The 22,441-nt window shown below is 35.1% G+C and overlaps 1 protein-coding gene across 10 annotated transcripts in view; it reads right to left on the bottom strand.

Moving 5' to 3' along the window:
* CHRM3 (cholinergic receptor muscarinic 3) overlaps window positions 1–22,441 on the bottom strand; it is a 252,239-nt gene that overhangs the window by 111,738 nt on the left and 118,060 nt on the right. For 2 of the 10 annotated variants that reach the window (XM_085541290.1, XM_085541293.1), the window contains 2 exons: window positions 7,900–8,000; window positions 2,766–2,834 (listed from right to left, as the gene is read on the bottom strand). Coding sequence is in view for 2 of the 10 variants with exons in the window: in XM_015857818.3 (XP_015713304.1) it covers window positions 7,896–8,000 (105 nt within the window). In the remaining 8 variants the exon portion in view is untranslated. Of the gene's footprint in view, window positions 1–2,765; window positions 2,835–7,895; window positions 8,001–22,441 lie in introns of those variants that run through there. The other 8 variants (XM_015857820.2, XM_085541294.1, XM_085541292.1 and 5 more) reach the window with 5 other exon arrangements.

Consider the following 22,441-nt stretch of genomic DNA (forward strand, 5'->3'; position numbering starts at 1 on the left):
TAGGGAAAGTTGTATGGGAGGCATGACCGAAGCTCACCTGAAAATCAGAAATCAGCCTGAAAAGTCTTCTCTTGCAAGCTGCGTTGCTTGCAGCTCAGTCATCTAGAGGTTACATAGGAAGTGTTCAATGAGTACATACAAGAACTTGAGACCCTAACCACCAGATCCTACAGATAGTAGTGGAAAAAATCTATGAGGAAATGCTAAAAAGTGAGCGCAGAGACAAACTGAAATAAATCTAGAGAATGTTTTGTCTGACTTCAGGTTACAACTATGAGCAGAGGGCATTTACGTTACTGAGTCCTAGTTGCCATGCTACCAAGAGCTTTGTTCTGGGTTATACAACTTCCCTATCAAAGCTCTGCAGTACCCTGGTCTCAGATATCCTTCGGTCATATAAATATAACATATATATTTGACATTTTTACATATAGATTGATACAATATATATCTTTCATAATATATTTTATTTTATATATGTAATTATATATATTGTATATTGTATATATGACATGTCTCTGACATTTATATATACACAGATTGATGCCCTTATCTATCATTCTATATAGATATATACAGACATCCATAAATATTATGTTATAATATATAATATAGGTAATATATTATATAATGTGTTTATATATTTTTTATATATTTATATATATGATATATGTGTGACATTTAAAAAATTTGTTTTAACTTTCTTTTTTTTTTTTTAACTATAATATAATGCTACTAAAATATTCTTTAATTATTTAGCATGACAGGTTCTTCTGTCCACAACATTAATCTCTCTCCAGCCTTGCCCTGCATGATGTAAGAAAACCTTTTCCTGAAAATATACACATGAAAAGCGTTTTCTTCATATTCTAGCATATTCTGGAAGAGTTGACTTGCCAGCTGAGGCCAGGGATATTGGGAAGCTGGTACACCAGTGGATGCCTGCCCACCTCCCAGGCTGCTCTGCACACTTTGAATCACTTAGAACTGAGGTGCGCTGGGTAACCCTGGGTTTTGAAATTCTGTTCTTGTCCTTGGCAGAGCCAAAACTTAGGCTATGCAGTATGCCTTCCTCCTCCTACCCTTCTATATAAACTGAATGAAAATAAGCAAAAATTTATGGGAAAAGCAATTTATGGGAAAAGTTGGAGAAGGAGAGGGAAGGGACCTAGCCCCATGCTGCCAGTCCTGCTTCCTCACCCTCATCATCCCATGCCAAAGTGCTGGGAGTATCAGTGCTCAGTAGACATCAAATAATATCCTTCTCTGACCACATATCTGAACTTCAGACCACATCTGGTGTCAACATAAGTTTCTGGCATAGCAAAGCTAAATGTTGCTTAAGCTAAAGCTTTTTTAAGCAAAGTTTTCTAACCTCAACTTGCTGTGACTATTTTTTTTTTTTTTCACTGTTTATCCAAGTTCTTTTTAAAATAAACAACAAAGTTTGCTTTTAGATAATTCCAACACAAAGATTCCATAAAAGATAATTAATCTAGTTGCTGGCCCAATTCTTCAAGTTTGCGATCAGCAATGCCTATAAATTTCTTGATGACATTTTTTCAACCTCTGCTTAACATTCCAACCAGAGATATGTAAACTACTACAGATATATAAATTACTACATGCTGTTTTTTCAAATACCTTTCACTCCACTTAGAAAGAATAGTTTTAAATTAATTAATCATTTAATTAAATTTAGAGAATTTTGAAACTGAAGAATTGTAGTAAATCATTCATTTTACATCTAAGACATAAATTCATAAGTGCCAATCCTCATTTTGTCAGTATTGTTTCTCTGTTAATAACATAATATAGCAATAATTGTAAGGGATGGAGTGTCTTTCATAGGAAAATGTACACACATGCTATTAATTTCTTCTTAATTCCTACAATAAATTTTAAGTACTCCCTAGTACAGTCACTACAAGCTATAGCAAACATGCCTCTAAATCTTCTCTCATACCAGAGTATCAGCACATTGTGTAAGGATAAACTAGAACCTACTTGTTCTAGCCAGAAACAATGAGCTTCCATCAAAGTCACTTACTCCAAATTCACTAAACAAGGAGAGATTTTAAAATGCATTGAATGAATGCTTTTTTTTTTTTTTTTTTTGATCACACACAAACTACTGCATTAAGTTACATTTAAAATCAATACAGGGGCTGACCTTGAGACTGTAGCATTTGGAGAGTTGCTATATCTTAGGGCATTGGCCCTCAGCACCTTATTTGGTCAAATCAGCTCTGCAAAACCATCCTAATAAAATGCAAGCATTTTTCAGGAGATATGTACTGGCATGAAACCATAACCTTACTAATTCACCCAGCACTGAGCAAATCAGCAATGACCATCTTGCTCAGTGCTGACTGTGAACCCTCCAGCTTTCATGCACTGCTAATACAGCATGCCCTAGAACTGAAGATAAAGCTGTGTTTTCTAATCACTTGTTCATTTACTGTCTAAAACGGAAAAAGGCAGAAAAAGTACAAAAAAAAGAAGTATGAATGCAGTTTCTATGTTTGAATTATTTCCTTTCCTCAAATGTTCTCTGCTTCAAAATAGAGAATAACTAAACCTTACAATATAATCTGTAAAATTAATGACAAGGGATGGAAAACAAAGGAACAAGTCTGGCATAATCATAGTATAAGCTACTTGCAAAATAACAACTTTTGCATACGGTTGGAGAAAGTTAAAAATACAGGAAAATCTGATTTCTATTGGAAACACCATAGTAAATTTGAAACAGAGTTTCTTACCTCCACAATCATGCAGTGTCTGCGTAACACTAGGAACAAAAGTTATTTTTGATGTGCAGAAATATTATACTGAAAAAAAACAAAACAAATTTACACGTTGGAAATATAAATGATTTCTATGTACATACAATGAATCTGTAAACTTATTTCATCCCTAATAAAAATCTTTTAAAAATTCCCTAATAAATAATTTCTTTAGACCTAAATCTTCTTACATATCTCTTAGCAATGTTAGGTTCTGAGTCAACAGAAAATATGTCTAAACTTTGATATTTCCTATTATCTCCCTTCCTGCAAAACTGGCTCAATCTAACATGAAACCTCCAGGTAAGTAAGTTTTTATTCAATCCAGCATTAGCTGAATTAGTATTGCCCTCTAAAAGTACTCCTTAAAAAAATAAAACATTTCATTAATTAGAGGAAATATTGTGTATCGCTTCTTAAAAAATAAAAATAAAAAATTAATATTGTTAATACTTAGTTGGAAAGATTTATTTTCCCATTAAAAATAAACCACTTAAAATTAATTGATATGAAATGCAGAGCTTGTTTTAAGCTTTAAATGGTGATTAGCAGCTGTTTTAAAAATGACTCTAAAATGGGAATGTCTCCCTTATGGGACTGCTTTGCTTCTACTATATAAGCCCTGTCAGCTTCTGTAAGCTTATATATGCTTAGATCAACTCCACAGATAACGATATTGAAAAGCTGTGAATATCAGAGGAGTCTGGCACTGCTTATTTTCTGTCTTGTCTTCCTTGCTGTTCCAAATGATAACCTGATCCAGTTCCATCTGGATGTCTTGCCACAGGGTGAAAAAGGAAGAGAGAATAAATCGCTCTTAGAATTAAGTAGTTCTCTGAGGTACTCTAAAACCTTCCTAGTACCGATCCAATCATCCCCTCTTGAAAGTCATACTATCTTCAAATGCTTTAAAGTGGACTACCATATTAAAATCCTGTATGAAAACGAATAGGCACAAGTTTCTAGTAAGAGAAGAAAGGAAACTTTATGTATAACAGCAAATCATATTTCTACATACATACACAAAATACACACATGCACATATATATGCACATGTGTATATAATATTCTCTCTGTATCTGAATTACTTTTTTAAAGTAGGGAGACAAACAGATTCCCTCATGTTCCAGTTCCTGTGTAACGATTACCTCTGTGAATAACCTGGGAGAAACAAGCTGTGTGGTTTGAATGAGTAGACTAAAATATTCTAACAAAAGAAAGTCTAATGCCTTCCGGTTGTGAATCAGAACTACAGGTTAGTCAAGAAACTCACTGTCAGTCTGAGTTCACTTAGAAGTAGAAAATCTGCCAAATAGTGGTAGTTATCTGTCATACAAAGATACTCAGATGGTCACCAGAAATGAAGTAGTGAGAAATGAAGGGTGGTAAGCAAATAAAGCTATTTCAATCAACTGCACAGAAAGACTAGGAACACAGAACATTAACTAATTAGTCCTGTTATTAGGACAATACTTTTAATTATACATATACACATACATACATATATATATATATTCAATGAAAAATAAACTTTTGAGAGATAGTAAAATACTTCCAGTTAATGGAAGTAATGCAATGTTCAAACTTAAATCCCTTGAGGATTTCACTGTACTATTTTACTTAGCCTAATGTAATTTAAATTATAAACAGAATGGTTTTGTAAACCCCTAGAGAAATGTATTTTATTTATAATGTATTTCCTTTGAAGTGGTTATGGAAATCATGCTCGTCTTGAATTCTGTATCTCACATACCACCTATAGCTGCAAACTAGTCAGCCCTTACAAGTTAGGCATGACCATTCTGGTGAAGTACGTGACTAGAAAAGCCAATATATATATATATGCTTTTTTGTTATTGCCAGAGGAAATAGAATTGTGTAATTGTGAAAACTAACAGTCTCCCTCCAAAAAAAAAAAAAAAAAAGTCTGAATAGAACTCAGACATAACCACTCCACTTGAGTTTTTTAGTGCATGTAATGAAATAATTGTTTACACTGCAGTCTAGAGGGATTTACATTTTAGAGCAAATATATTTTGTTCACTTAAGTTTAAATATCCAAATATTTCCATCATACATTTAAGTAGCAAATCTAATCCTAGTACAAAATGGACGATTTCTCTCAGGTTGCATATTACAAATGATCAGTTTGTGTTACCTTTTTTACTCCAAAGAATTCAACTACTCTATTTCAAAATAAATAAGCAAAGATGAATGAATGAGCTGAACACTATGAACACTAGTCTATGTTCTCCCCTTGCCATCAAGAGCTATTACTTACACTTTGTTAAAGAACTAGAGACAAAAAGGAATTTGTCTTTGGAAAATTGATTTCTGACATTTATCAACTTTTAAACCATTATAGCATTCAGTGCCTCATGAATGACTCATTAACTCAACACAAGAGCCACAGATACACAATGGTTTCAACTGTAATGCCTCCCTTGAAATAATGTCAACCCAAGTCACTTCAAGGGGGATTGTTTAAGCAGGAACTAAGCAAGTAAGCACTGAAAGATCTGGCTGATCATACAACTGCTTACAGCATGAACTTGTGACAAGTGCATTCACAAATTACATACTCTTTGAATTGGTTATTCCCTTTTGTCAAACTTATTTTTTTTTCTTCTAACCTATTATCAATTTCTAAAACTAAGCAAGTAAGTAAAAATACAAGAATACAAGACATTTTCTCTGGCTCATCCTAGAACTGTCATGATATAGTTTAGACTTGAAAGATAACACAATTTTCTTAAACTTTGAGCCAGTTTGTACCACAAACTCTGCAGACATGCTAAATGCTCCTAAAGCACAAGCATCACTTGTGTTAAATGACAAATGCATGCCACATTACCTTTGCATTCAAGGTAAGATTTTATGCTTCTGACAGCCCAAACAGCAGAGCTAATGTACCTTTGCTAAGCAAAACAATGCTGCTCCTCTCAAATAATATAACATGTTCTGATGAACTGACAAACTCTGTTTAAAGCATTGCACACTTGTGGGTGGTAAAGCATATTATTTGATTATTTCTTCACATATAACTCCCTAAGAGGTGGCACAACAGCATAAACATAAAGCAATCCATTAGATATATTTGCATGAATGGTTTTCATTATTGTTAAATTAGTGGCATGGAAAAAAAAGGCTATGTTGATATAGACTGGATTGGTGCTTTAACACTTTATTATATGCTCACTGTTATCCCACTGTCATAATCAACAAACATGCTTACAAGGGGAGAGAGATGCACACTATAACAACATTTGTAGAAATGAATGATATGAACTATTTTCTTTTTTGCTTTTCTTTTAGGCTATGACTAAAGATAGTTAATTCCAGTCCTTTTGGAGTACTCTCAGTTCCAGTATCAAATGAAACAATGCTTGTTGAATGGCAATCATGCCTCTGAAACCAAAAGATAAAATTTGCAGCAGAGTCAGTCTCCTCTCCACCATACTGAATGGGGCTTCTTCCCAACCCCTTAGCTATGAGCCATGGAAGATTTTGGATACTCTGACCAAAAAACATAGATTTATTTTCCACCTAGAGCTAGCAACTCACTTACAAATACTGACCATTTCAATTTAACTACTTAAACAGAAAACATATTTGTTTTCAGGGTCTTATTCATAGAGACTAACCTAAAAATAAGAAGCAACAAATCTTTACCATACTCAAAATCTGTGGGGAAAAAAAAATAAACAAAAAACAACCATCTAACTAAAGCTGTAGAATGGCCAACACAACACAAAAGGCAAAAACAAATATAATCAAGTATGGTCAACTGTGTAATGTTGTTCAAGATACTATGTACTAACTTCAGAATATGAAATTAAAGGTTCACCTTGATTCAGGATGTACCTGAGGTGCTTGTTGCTATAGCAACAAAGTATCAAAGCTATAAAGATTCAACCAGCATGCTATGTAAATGACTTCCTGAAAATGACTTGGTTAGAAGGTTTCTTTAGACAAGTAGAACTGACTGACTGAAATCTCAGCACACTCCAGCAAAAAGCACAATAAACTATCAGCACCAGTCCCTCAAGTGAGTATGTGGGAAGAGCAATCTTCCATGTAAGGAGTGTGCCTACAAGTGTAAATACAGACCATCTAAATCACTGTTATATAACTATGTTTTATTTCTACAAAAAAAGAACGAAGTACAAAGCAGTGTGGAAGTTTTACAGAAATGTAACAAATGTGAAAAAGCACCAAATGTGACAGATACGAATGTTGCAGCCTACAAATTCATAATTAATGTAAACAATTTTAAATACCACTACAACAGAATCACAAAACAGTGAAACATGCAGTGAAGAAATCAGGCAAGTGCTAATAAATGTTAGCAATTTATCAGGAAATATCTAGTTCTTTGCCTAAGTTAATTTTTACAGGGGAAATTACTTCAGAGAACCTAAGCTCATGGAGCATGTCAAAACTGAAGAGAAAACACACTTTCCAGGAAATTACTCTTTCCTACAGCAAGATTGAATTATGGGCTACATTTTTTGTTTTATCTGAAATCCATAGAAAAAATGATGCTTTCTGCAGAAGCTCAAGATGAATAGCAGAAATAATCTGAAAGCATCTTTCTCCTACTTGCCAAAAACATATTGTCCTATTCTTTTTAAGACAGGCCTGGAGGTTCATTCCTGTAAACCTCTTCTGCCTAGCTTTTATTCCGCTAGTCATGCAGTTGTAATAACAAGCTCAAAGTTTGCCAACTGCTTGAGAATTTATTTAGTTTCTCTACAGAGCTTTGTGCCTACGCCAGAATTTGCATCACTGCAGCTACTATTAGCTCAGATACACCTATGTGAATGACAGTCATTGCAGCATTCATAGCATGCAAAGTAACTTCCAGTACGTGTGGCATAGAGACGAAGCACTTACTGATATATGATGGTCTACAGCTGCATGTCTATTCATAATAAAACAAATCATAAAATTGGAAAGCCTTATTCAATGATTTTGTGGTCTATAAACTCCAGAAGAACCCAAGCTGACAAAGTGAGCATTATTATTAAAAAAAAAAAAAAAAATCATCTGTTTGTCAATATGCTTACTACATGGAAAGATATTTTGTAGATGTGTTTCTTTTACCTACATGGTCCAGGGAGGAACATCAAAGCGGCTGTATGATCAGGCACTGCGTAGTCTGTGAACTCCTCTTTTGGAAACACAACTGGTAGTGTGTCAGCATGTAGGCTGTGAACAAAACAGAAGAGAGAGGAGGAATTAAAAGAATAGATTCCAAATGCAAAGTAATGACACAATCATGTAAGCTGAATGTACTTGTCTGGATCAAGACAACAAAAAACTGTTAATGGTTTCTATGGTTAAATACCATTTTTCTTATATATATATATATATATACATATATATATATATATGTATATATATATATATAAATTTTTTAGAGAGAGTAAGCTGAAAATAGTAAGAACAACTCAAGGATCCACATAATACATAGATCTGGAAATAAGATAGTAATGACAACTTTAGTTAGTCACAGAGCTATTCAAGGGGCTATGTATAATCATAATGTTTTCAGATGTTTTTTCAAATCACAGAATCACAGAATGACCTGGGTTGGAAGGGACCTCAATAATCATGAAGTTCCAATCCCACTGCCTGGCACGGCCAGCAAACTTCCAGATTTACTAGATCAGGTTGCCCAGGGCCCCATCCAACCTGACCTTGAACACCTCCAAGGATGGGGCATCCACAACCTCTCTGGGCAGCCTGTTCCAGCTGGTCACCTCCACTGGTATGAATTTTTACAGGTGTGGCAGGTAGGTTTGTGTTGATGAAAGCATAGCTTATAGTGGTGACTGTTGAAAAACAGCATTTTGTCACCGTTTGCTGTATCAAACTGTGTTATTGTGCTCTTTGTATTTGTTGTAGTTTCCACGGAAGTAAATAGGAGACATTACTTTCAGTGACCTATGTAGCAATAATTAAGACTTATAAAACACATTTTCCTCCACACACAAAAAAAAAAAAAAGAAAAAAAAAAAAAAAGTAAATTCCTGAAGTGAAGGAGAAGGATTAGCCACTAACTACTGTGTTTCAATTAACTAGATATAATTAATACCAAGTGGGAACATGTGCTCCCATTATCCCATTTATTACATGCTGTTGCAGTTGAAGGCTTCAAAACCCCTCTGAATTGCTTAAACACAGAAGAGTGATTCTGAATCTGCAGTTGCTCCACGTGATTGCTCAGTGTTTCAGCCCCACCAGCAAGTCAATAGGTTTCACTTCCAGGTGTTACAAAACAGGCAGAAGACCAGAGAGAGTGTGTACTGGTTATACTGGATGTCTTTTTTTTTTTTTTTTTTCAATAAAAAAACAAGAGCAATTATAAGAATGAAGTTACTAACAAACAAGATCACTTTGCAATTCATCTTCAAAACAGATGAAAATAGGCATTTAGTTTTGCTCACAAAAGATGACATTAACACAGCTCTGTACACCACTGATCAAGAAGGTCTCTCTCTCTTCATATAAAACACTCTCCCAGAGGATGTCTGTTCCCTCTGGAAATAACAAACACTGTATTTGGAAAGGAAGCAGAAAGACAGCTCAAAAGGGGGAACATCCATTAACTGTCTCACAAACAGTACTATTCAATTTTTAGCTGGAAGGAACCCGTATACATCAGTGAGGCAAACCCTTTTGCAGGAGCACGCTTTTGATGCCCTATTTGCTGAATTCAAAATTTGGCTGACTAATCCCAAATACACCTCCTTAAGCAACTAGTTATTTCTGTTCCAAGCTGCTACTTGTTTGTGTCACTGCTCCCAGCAGAATAAGCAAAGGAACTAACTGTAGCACAAGGAAACACATCTACACCTATGGTCACCAGTGGCACTTTTTCTTTTATGCTGACATAGTTCATTAGCCCTCTGTTCATCTTTCTGGAAGACTTGTCCAAAGAAAAGAAAAACAAAACACTTACACCCTTCTCATCAGCACTGGACATACCAAAGCGAACAACAGCCACTATGTGAAGTCTATAATAGAAATTCCATTTAACGGGTGCTTCTAAGCATTGGCAATTAGATTGTTACCAGTACTTGGGTGTGGTTTGGGAGGCAGTACAACTAAGAAACTTGAGTTAGGATTCATGCACTGGGGCAATTATGAAGAAGAGGCGTCTGAGTTTTCTAGTATTATGAATACATCTGTGACTATGAGAGCTTAAAAGATGATGCTGTCTACCCAGGTGGGCTCTCTGTATTCCAGTTCCAGAACTGAAGATCGTACTCTTTGATTGCTTCCCTATATTCATGAGAAACACTATATAAAACAAGAAGTGCACCTTCAAAGCCTTTTGCTTTTAATTTAATTTTGATAAAACCTCACTTGAGAGAAATGTCAAAGAACTGTGGATACAGTAATTTCTGCTATGTTTACTTGATAAAATGAATTGACATACATTGACTCTGAATTATGAAATTGAATTCCTGTATTTATACAGAAGCACATCGTGGAGTAGGTTTCTCACTGGCAGAAACAGATTTCACAGATTCATAAAACTATGTACATAATGAGGAATGAATTTCACATGAAATCGTCATGAGATAAAGGAGATCTGTTTTATGTTTTTTTAACTGAACTATGAGCAATTTTGTTAAAAAAATAAGGTAAAATGCCTACACAGATACAAGGCACTTCATTAGTTTTATGGATATAATTTTGATGACTTTACAACATAAGGAAAAGAAAAAAAAAAAAAAGCATAATACAGTATCTGCCCTGCAGCTTCTATTTTCAATGGACTTTAAAGGCCAGAAATTCTTTTGATTCTTGAGCTTCAGGTATAGAAAAGTCTAAAAGCTGAAAGTATTTCTGCTTTGCACTTTTTCCACTGGATCTAATTAGATATATGTTATAATCACTCTGGACAAGATTAAAATTGTATGTTAAGATACTGAAAGTGCAATTTTTATAAACTTGGAAAACAACTCTGTAATAATAGAGCTACAAAAACACTGCACCTAGTTTAGCATAGAATTTCCTACTGGGAACTGTTTGTTGTTGTTTATTTTCACATTTTTAGAGTTTCCTTTTCACCTTAAGGAAAATAATCAGTTAACAAAAAGAGAATTTTCATGTACTGACTTCATAACAAATAATGCTTGTTTTCCCATGCAAGCTGCTAATTTGATGCCCATCTAGTACATGGCAAAAGTCTATAAGAATTTTGACTTGAGCCTGAAAGTGCTCGACTTGGTATACTTCACTTACAAAGTACCTAGTAAGTGCACAAGAGTGTCTGAAAATAATTAGTAGCACAAGAAGTTAGGAAAGAAAAAGCCAGTAAAAATTACTACTTAGAAGAGTACTTCAGTTTAACTAATCTTTATTACTTGTATTTTCTATGTATCTGATATATAATCACCAAAGCTTTTTAAAATCTGAGAAGCATTTATAATCTCTTAGATTTTGATTCCCACTGGTGCTTACTGATAGCTGGCCTCCAGCACCTCTGTTTTTTAAGAAAACAAAGATTGTTTTTTTCTTTTAAAAGGATTTTTAAATTTCATGTATAATTTTATACACACTATCAGATAATCATGGCTAAACAGGACAAACCAGGAAGTTTGTAATTTCATACAGAGTTAACAGTCTAGGGCATGGTTTCACCCTTAGATACCTCTACATCTAAAAGGCTGTTCAGTACTCTGTGGTGCAAAGATTCTGTGATGCTAATGCAGAAATAATTGTCTTATCTAAAGACCAGACCCTTCAACAGAGCCCTAGGATCAGGTAAGCTCTATAAGTACCTAATGTCCTCTGCATATTACACAGCACATCTAAACCTGGCTTGATTAATTCCATTTTCAGTGCCCACTTTTCACCATCATAAATTGTTGCCTACATGATCATAAATTGTATCCACAATCATTACAACTGACCTTTTCATTAAGTCTTTAGTTTATAAATATTCTGATCCATTCCACCATTTTGAGTCAGCTTTAGCTCCCCTACATATGTGCTTACACACACACGTATATACACACACACACACACAGAGACATTTTTACACATATATATCCATGTAAAAACATATACCCTTTCTAATGGAAGACAGTCTTACTCAAAAAATATGTCCTGGGTAAACATACTGCTCTGTTTCTTCTACACAAAGGTGCATGTGTAGCAGCTATTCAAAGATTTTAAGATATTCATTACTCCCCAACTAATAGCCTTTTCTCCACCTATCACTGAAATTGAGATGTTTCCCTCTCCTACATAGCCAGTGACACTTATTAACCTAAGAAGAAGAAACTAAACTCTCATGCAACATTAAAAATGTCAATACTTGAGAAAACATTTGGATGTGACTTAAGTACAGAAATGTCTGATGTGTTCAATTTGAGAGCACAGTACAGCACTGTACTGGAATACAGGATGACCATGGAAGGCTGCTGAGTGAACCATGGGTAACAAAGGTGGGATTCCCTGGCACTGGAAGGTCAGTAAGCCTCTCACGGGAAAGGAGCTGCCTGCTCATCAGCTACCCAGGCAGGAAGTGGGCTGAAAGCTGCTCTTTCATACCTATGCCTGCTTCATAATAGAGGGAAAGACTCTGTGATCACTAACTCCTTTCAAAACTCAATTTTGTATAAAATATACACAAAATTATCTAACAATTGTCTCAATAAAACTTCTGACAAGAAATGATGGGGTTAGTGAAAATGTTTATAAGTGCGGAAAAGAGATTAGCTGATGGCATGCGGTGCAATCACCTCCCACACTTACCTATCAAAATTCACTCTTGTACATCAAAAGACAGTTAATAGCATACATATATAACCTTAAATAATCTCCAAAATTAACTCAGACACTGTCTGCAAGGGAGCTTTTGTATTCAAACATATAAAGCAAAGAAAAATTTTGAGAAATATTAAATTTTCAGCTCCTTCCACACTGAAGAACTGCAGTTGTTAAAAAAAAGCTGCACCTGCTTGCATTTCAGTTTCACTAAATATTTTTTAGGGGCTGAAGAAATAAAAGCAGCTGATGTGTCTCAGATTAACTTCTGCACCTGCTGCAGAGCCTCTGTAAGGTGAGGCTGCCCTGTGTTAGACACAGCTCGCTCCAACAGCCTGGCCACAGCCCCTCATAACGAATTGGTTTTTAACACAAACAGGTTTTATTTTTATCCTCCCACTATTCAGGAAAGGCTATTCTAGGTGATTTGACAGTCACTACTCTTTGATGCCAGCATCCAAAGGAACAGGTTGATTGCTCAGGGTCTCAGAGTGCACTTCTTTTTATAAAGCTGGCATAAGTTCCAGTACAAACACAGTTACATATCAGTTACAGATTACAGCATCAAGTAATATAACACACAACAATGGAGGTGAAGGTGTTGATTTTGACTTCTAACTAAAATTTCTCATGGTTAAAAATGCAATTTACTGCCAGAGATTTTCCTGGACGCCACAGTGAACAGCTACACAGGCACCAGTGCTGGTGAATACAAATGGGGAGAAACAGACACTGTAAGGACATGCTATGCTCCAAGCCCTGGCTGAGAGCAAGTCATCGGTAAGCCTTGGTACCTTAACATGCCTTTACTCATGTCTGAAAATTTGCCAACGTCTCTACTGTAGATCACTTGTACTATAGCTTTTCTATGCAGCTGAATCGAAAGTTGTATGGTAAGTTTGGCAGTGGATTAGCATACAGAAAATCAGTATTGGAAAAAACAGTTCAGCAATTACTTTTCCCTATTAACAACTTGAAAGGGTTGTGAACAGAACAGAATTTAGCTGGAGGCCTGTAGCTAGTGGTGTTCCGATGGGTTGGTGAAGAGTCTGGTCTTGTTCAACACCTTCATCAATGATCTGGATGAAGGGACAGAACATAGATTCAGCAAGTTTGCTGATGATACAAAGCTGGGAGGAGTGGCTGACACACCAGAAGGCTGTGTATTGCCATTCAAAGATTATTAAATGCCTGGAGCAACTTCCTCATGAGTAAAAGTTGACAGACCTGAAACTGTTCACCCTGGAAAAGAAAAGACTGAGAGGGAATCTTATCAATATCAATAAATATATAAGGTATGGTAATCAACTGGATGAAGCCAGGCTCTTTTTGGCAATGTCCAGTGACAGGACATGGAAATGGGCACAAACCACAACAAAGGAATTTCCATAGAAACATAAGGAATAACTCTGAGGGAATTAAGGAATGTCTTTAAAATAACTGTTCTCTTACCAGAACAAATTAATAAACAAGCTACCTATCCCCACTATATTTTACAAAGTACCTTGCAGGAAATTATAGCTGCAGAATGATTAGTGGATAACACAGCTAACTTAGGTAACAATTAGGCTAACGTAGGTGTGTATGTCAACAGCTAGGTCAGCTTCTGAAACACACACATTAACGTCACAGAAACATGGACACATGATAAAGAGAAAAAAAGGAGAACATGAAGAACATAATTGTCAGGCTCTATGAGGTTTTACTAGTGTTGTAAATATGGACTCAAAGCTATGAGCTCTTTCCCTGCTGCCAGCTTCCCCTTGCTCTAGAAGCCCGTCCAGCCTTCACGATTTATGCAAGTTTGAGGGTAGGGGCAAAACGAGGAATGTTTTGATGCCTGCCGACCTCTAGGGGGCACGTATTATCTACACACAGTTTGCTCTGCAGAATACTGTCTTGCTTTGCAATTGCTGCTAAGAACACAGCAGTGTTACTACCTCTGACAGTGTGAAAATTGCAATCGACAGGAAGAACAATGTTTGTTTAAAGTGAGAAGTTAGGATTCTTTCTTCATTTTTAAAACTCCAGCAGTCAAGACCATCGGAATGTAACTTAACCCACACAGAAAGAATACGTTGTACATACAACACTACTCCTGTATAATATCCCACCTGTAAGGGATTCTATACGCTCTGATAGAATATATGATATAGCAAATACATTGTTGTACACTAACTTGAGATATACTGACATTTTATAAAGACAACAATCCTAACTTTAAACCCTTGCATACTTTAATGTTCTGTAATTAATTTCAGAATTTAACCAACACAACAGCCTCACAAAATTACAAAGCATACTACGGCATCCCAATGACAACACTTTATTAAAACCAGAAAACAATCCAGAGGAAGCAAGTCAGTAGTCTTCCTCTTATGTCTTAACTATTCTGCTCAGGTAATACATATTTATTTGTTAAATCTGAATTTGGGAAAAGAAAAAAGGAAAACAACAACAACAACGAAAAAAACTAGTAATTGATTGCTGTTCAGGTCAGTAATACAATATATGTTTACCCAGGTGAATTAATATGAGCGAAATACTGTAAAAGACTCCACAAGTATATAAACTCATCTGGTGTTACATGAGATTTAACTCTGATGAGATCTATACACACACTACCTATGGAGGGAACAGAATGATCTATAACAAGATAGGACCAGAAGCTATGCACACTAGATGTAGGCTTTGACTTTAACAGGCAATAGCACAAGAGCAGGCACTTCTGGTTGATGCATGATAATCACTCCTATGTTGCAACACCACTTTGCTATTCCACAATTTTACACATCATTTTAGTAATGGCAGTGCTATCATTTAGAAAAAAAAAAGTAGAAACATATATTTCCTTCAACAGTAACCCCAGCAGTATTTTCAAGCTGAGGTAACCATGCACTTAACCTGCATATACTTCTTTCTCTATTTCAGCTTAAATCAAACAGTGGTAGTATTGTTTGTACATAATCATATTCAACACTCAGAGCAGAAGTGATGTGCCATAGAGCATAACAATCCTGTTCGTTCCACATATACAGTTTTCATGGTGATGCTTTCAGGAGCAAAGGAAATTATGCTGTCACTTTTTTGTTTGTTCGTTTGTTTTGTATATTATACAGCTGAAGATGATTTAGATTTTTTTTTTCTTGCCACACTAGATCAATCAGAAAGTGATGTGAACCAATGCTGGCAGAAATATTAAAATTTCAAGTATCTAGTTTTTAAGTTTCATGCAATAATGTAAGTTCTGTACAAAACAATAACCAAACTTGAAAGTAAGAAGGAAAATCCCCAGGACAGATCAGCAAAGACTACTGATTATAATTCTGTTTATTATTGCATTTTCCCCGCAATCTGGGTTACAGTGTATTATCAACAAATATCTTTTGTTTAACATATTTATTGCTTCCATAGTCACTCAACCTATTGGCAACGACCTTTATTTCTCATATCGTGTTCCTAAGACATCGTGTAATTGTGACTTTTGGTCTTTCGTTGTGAATCATAAGTTACATATAAGGTCTTCAGTGGCCCCCAGAAGTGTTTGAGCAAAATATTTTGTGAACCTGCTAAACTGGACTAAAAAACTGCAATGTGGGGGGACGAGCCTTTAAAAACACAGGTGCTTCCACCCCTATGGTACACAATCACATTAGCTTTATGTTTCTGCCGAAGTAATGCAATTCAAGACTTAATAACGGTATTAAATTGCATTATTAATTTAGAGGCATTAAAGCACACAAAGATGTATTGAGACAATTAAGATCTTCAGCAGCACTACCTCATGATGGCTGCCTCTGGAAGGCAACACAATATTAGCATGCATTCAGCCCAACCAAGGGCTCTCACTGGGATAAGATTTTAAATTACTTAATAAAGACTGTACGAACAGAAATGCCATGATCATTTTCATGGGTTCATGAGACAAGGAAGATCCTGATTTATTACAAACTAACAGTGAAATTACAGAAATTACGCATCTTGCTGACATTACAGAAAATGAGATATAAAGTGCAGCTATTTTTCTAGATTCAGTACAAAAATGTCAAAGCTGGAGTTAAAACCCCCAAGGCCGAGCTCAAATAGCAGTCATGCATTAGTATAATGAGATGCCAATACAGAATACCCAACAGAACTTGTGTGTGCTAGGTTGTTTGTTTTTTTCTCTCACAGAAAATGGGTCAATAAGGGTAACTTCTGAGTGAATTCACTTCAGGAGGAATTACAGCCCTCCAGTGCTACAAAAAGAATAACTGCCTTAATTCTTAAAAACACTATACCTTTTCCTTCAGCAAATTCCCTATGTTTGATTTCTCTACGACCTCAGAAATCCTTAGGAGAGATTCTGATACTACGTAAATATTTATTTTTGTCTTATGTGAATCGCCCCTTGCAGCAGACTCTCTCCATAACCCCAGGAATAAGCCCAATGGTTTAATTAAACATTCAACATCTTGACAGATAACTTTGGGAAAGTTGAGTTCCCCACAAAACTAAGTCAAGAGTCTGAATAAAAATCTTGTCTTCTTTTCCTTCCAGTAAGTAGCGATATGGGCATGATCTGAAGATTTTCCAAGCCAGCAAATAATACTACCCTCTAAATAACAGTCTGAAAATGGTCTAAAACCTTCTGACTACTAAACTTAACTTCTAGTGTGTACATCAAGTCTGCCAAAGCAACTCAGTTAACTTAGCGATTTCTACATTTCTACTTGACTTTACTATTTTTAAGTCAACATTTCTGGAAGAAAATCTAAGCCTTACGAATGCATAATATAAAAAGGAGTTTGATGTCATATACAAAAATAGTTCTATGTTTCCCTTCCTCCTCCCTTAACCTTTATAAACATATGTCAATGGAGAAGTCAGTCAGTTTTATGACTCATAAGTCGTAGCTTTTTTAGGAATACCTCAACATGTTGTTAAATCAAAACCTGAACCAGTGATGAGCAAGGTGTTACTCTGCACCTTTTCTTCAAATTCTCTCCTAGTTCCAAAGGTGATGCATTGCTTAACAACATCCATGGGAAAGAGACTGTAATTGCACTGAAAAGCCTTTTGTGAAAGCTACAGTACCACCCACACAGCAATCATGCTACCTGTCTATCAGCATAGCGGTTTGAGCAGCCCTGTGGACATCTTTTCTTCCTCTAAACCTCAGTGTAGCATAGCTCAGCTCCAACAGGTGCTAAGGCAATAATTTATACCTTCCTATTTTTTAAACAGTATTGACATCCAAGTAAAAACTCTGCTTAGAGACATGATGCTTCAACTCTGATCGTTATACTTTTCATAAAGTTATTTAATTATTTTAAAAAGAAATTGTCTGTATGTGACTTTTTTTCCACTCTAAGTATCAGGTCAATCTTGATCTACATTAAGTCAATGAAAAAAATTCTAGAATCAGCTCCCTTGAAGATTAAAAGAGAAGTAAGCGTCACTAATTTCTCAATATTCACCCTTTTCTGGAATACAACTGGTTTAAGCACCGACAAAGCTGTTTGATTTTATTTCATCTGTTTCTTTGAGTTATCTTATAAGAAATCTAATTAAATAGGAATATAACTTCAAACAATAGGTTAGTTCCATTTTAACAGTCAATTTAAAGGCTTCCAGTATTCTTGCCTCTCAGCAGTTAAATAAATTCAATCACAAAACTTCCTTCCCTGTCATGTAACTTCAAGCAAGTGAAATTTCCAAGACCCCAATACTTGTGTGATTACAGAACATAAAAACAATTCTTTCTCAGCCCAGTGAGTAGAAGGAACAAATGGGAATATTTTAAGCGCGCAAATCCAAGATGTAATGTGAAATTTAGAAAAGTGTGATAATGCCACAGAAATTATTATATATTATAAATAAATAAGATTTTTTAAGTCAGAAATTTGGTAGATCCACCTGTGTAATTCTAAAGAAAGGAAAGTAGATTAAGAAGACCCTCAGTACCTAACAGTAAGAGTCCAGAATGGCAAGAATCCATCTACACTTAAGTTTTTTTTAGTTACCCATACGCTCCCCACCTTACTTGATGTTGAAAGAAACTAGCAGGCTACACAGTCTCTATCCCACTAAGCAGTTTAAGAAAGTGCTCTAAAAATTGATAAGATGGGCAGACCATTATACATCCTGGGGTCAAACATAGCAATCCCAAGTTGAATCAGAAAGATATGTTAAGCTCTATCTCATTCACCAAAGGAAACTCAACTTTTTTTGTGTGACAGAACTGCTGAAGCTTCCTGAAATCAGATTAATTTTATCTACTATTTCTAGAACCTCAGATACTTAAATTCTTACAGATACAGAGTTCCTAAGTCAAAAGATAAAAGGTCCTGCAGACCTTACAGCAAATACATAACATCAAGAGCATCAAGATATACAGATCAAGTCAAAAAAGCAAAAGGAAATAAAAAAGCAAACAAACACACCAAAACTCCGTATAGCTGTACAGAAGAAAAGAGCTATGCAAAAAAGATAGCAATTTGTTGGTTTTTGTTTGTTTGTTGGTTATCTGATTATTCCTGAAGTACCCAACACAGTATTTGAATGTGTTATAGATATACAAACTAAACAATACAGATATGAACAAGACATATTATTATTATTTTGCAGATTGAAAACAGACACAAAGACATAACACAATAATCTGTCCAAGTTCTCAAAGGAGGTGTAAGAAAATGCTATGAAGACTGATCTTTTTTCCTTAAATCACTTTAGTGTTTAAAACATCATCATCAAAACAACAACAACAACAAACCCACCCCCCAAAAAAACAAAACAAAATAACCTCAAAAGGTGGTTTCAAAAACAAAACTAATCATGGCTTTTACTGGGAAAAGTACAGCCATTAGTGGTCCAAAAGCCAGTTTATTTAAGATTCTTTTCCTCAAAATAAAGAAAATATTCCACTTGCTCACTCTCCTAATCTTAGAAAATACAAAATAAAAAAAAAAAATAAAAAATAAAAAACAGCCTTCTGGTAGTAAGCAATCCCAGAACAGTTGATCAGAGATGTGGTAATGTGGCAAAATTACAGATGAGAGTCTCTAAGGAGAAATCACTCGATTATACCTCAACTGATTCTGGAAATCATTATTTCTACCTGAATAGAGTGAATTCTAAGTGAAATACTGAAAGAACTTTCGCAATAAAAAATCGTTTTCTATTAGGTAAAACTGATTTTACTTGTTGAAAAAATGACAAAACCTGTGTTTCCTGTTGGTGTATCTTCAAATCTAAGCATTTCAGCAGATGAGGAAATAAATTTAAAGTAAATGATCTAATTTCTCCTAATTCATTATATTTAAATTCTCTCATTTTTTTTCTCATGCTAAAAAAAGTAAACATAGCAGATCCATTTTACAGGCATGTACTTTTACATCAATGTACAGTTAATGACAACATTTTAAAGATTTCTTTAAATTCATTTAATTACTAAAGAAACTGATAGAGGCCAGACAGACTCACAGCCTTATCTTTCCAGGTTGCTCCTTCAAATAGAGCCCAATCTATTAAAGTATTCTAGTTTTGCATGCTTCCTGAAATTGAAATGTTTGAGGTTTTTTTGTTTGATTTTTTTTTAGAGAGAATTTTAGCTATTAGCAGGTATTGGTTTAAGCAGAAAACTGCTACATTCAGGGGGGAAAAAAAGAAAAAAAAAAGAATAAAGAAAAAAGCTAATGCATTTTGGGAGGTATTTGTTCAAGACACGTGTTTCTATTATTATATTTTTTCAACTTATATTAATATCTAAACTTCCTCAAGTGTTATCTTTTGTTTTGATGTTTGTTTTCCAGCAAGTAGTGACCGAGCCATAATGCTGGCTATCTAAGACAATAAATGGCAAAACGAAGCAGAAGGCAGGTATTTTACAAATAACTGTCCAGTTTACTTTTGTGGTTAGATAACATTAGTTTAATCAAATGAATAAAAAGATATACTCCCTATTTTTGAGTTTACTGATAGCATCGTTTACTTTGTAGTCTGGTCAACATCTTGCAATCCTGAATATCGCATTTACTTGAAGCTAAAACTTTACAATAAATTGAAAACACGGCTCAATTGTATTCATAGGTAAACATTCTCATTGAGGGTGCCTGCATATTTATATTCAGTAGGAAGATGTAATGTGCAAATCACATCCAAAGGACGCTTGGAAAGGATGCTGCATTTAAGACTGCCAGGAAGTCACCTCATTATGTGAAGAGCTCAGAAGTTCTTCCAGCATTTTAGCTCAAGTTACTGAGGAGCTCATAATGAACCAGATGTTAGAAAACATATCGCAAGAACTTGCCACTTTCACTCTGAGATTGTCATCCAAGAAAAAAAAAAAAAAAAAAAAAAAAAGGAGGAATTCTCTGATGTGACAGAATAGTTGGCAATCCCTGCAGGGCTGTATCCTGTTCAAGCGATTTAGACCGTTTGAAGTAAGAGATAAATATTAGCAGGTATCTAATGATGGACAGCATGTTTGCTAACAAAATCTGAATATTTCAGCAAGGGAAATACAAATACATTTCTTCTGAATTATGCAATCTGTTACATAGTTTTACAGCAAGATAAATGTAAATTGCTTGTCACCATAGCAAGATACATATAGCTAAATTCTGTGACATTTATGAAATGCTGTAATGCAGTAAGTGATGGAAGAGATTTCTCTTTCCACTGCATTAATTTTGTGTTCCACTTCACAAAACTAACAGATATATTTTCTTTCACTAGTGCTTGCAGATACACATCTGGACTGTTGGTGAAATCTCCCACCTAGTTTGCAAGCAGGTAAGAACACATTTTGAAAATTCAAGCATAGTGCAGAAGCATCATCTGCTGGCTGCTCTTACACCTTCCCTCTCTGTATTGGCTGAAGTAGAGCTAGACTAAAGGATTGCTGTCACCCCAAAAGAGGAGATGAATAGAGAAAGAAAAACAATTTGAGTGTGCTTTGACTTGAGTAATTTTTGTCAGTACAGCAATACATAGGGATTCAAAGGAACTCCATAACCCAAGCACTGTCACTGAACCAACATTCCCTTGAATAATAACAATAATAATAATGAATCAGATAGCTCTCTCTTTGAAAGTTTTGCCTTCAAAGCAGTGAAAATGTTGATCCAATGAAGTTTTATGATTTCATACTTAATTTAATAAAAAGTAGCATACCCAATGATTTACAAAGCACTTTCCTACAAAGAGTGATGATTCCTTTGGAATCTTTCTTGTTCCCAGTATCCCAAGTATGGTCATTAAACAATGGCAGCTTAAAGACTTCTCTATACTTAAAACTTCTCTATATTAACAAATATTATCCCAACTGCTACAAGATAAGATGAAAGGATACCACTACCAATCAGGTTAATGAGCTATGGCAGTCTGAAATACACAGGACTGTATGCGATCAGAGTGATTTTAAATGGAATTTTGAAGGACTTTTTAGTTGTTTCTTTCTTGCAAAGGATAAGTTATAACATACACACACACACACACACACACAAAGGAAATGGGAAAAAATAGTAATTTCTAAAGAAAACGCTGAAGTTGTCTTGCAGATATATTAATGAAAAAAAGCACTGTGAGAAGAATTGGGGGGGGGGGGGGGGGGGGAACTACTAAGTTTTGTAGAAGAGCCAACAACACACATGACGAAACACAGCTGCTATTCTCAAAAGTACCCACCACAAACAAAATAATTACACACAGCTGGTTATACAGGTTTGCTTGAACCTCTGTTATGAAATGTGTTTTCATATCATACCCAACATTTTCTCTCTGCAATTTTGCACTTTTTCATCTGGTTATGTTCTGTAGCAAAACCTGAGCAAGTGGGTGTCCTCCATGAGGATCCTTACTCCAAACACACAGATCAGTTG

This window comes from Coturnix japonica, chromosome 3 (genome assembly GCF_054131305.1).
Source record: "Coturnix japonica strain WE chromosome 3, WE-NBRP24, whole genome shotgun sequence".
In the NCBI taxonomy this organism is placed as follows: Eukaryota; Metazoa; Chordata; class Aves; order Galliformes; family Phasianidae; genus Coturnix; species Coturnix japonica.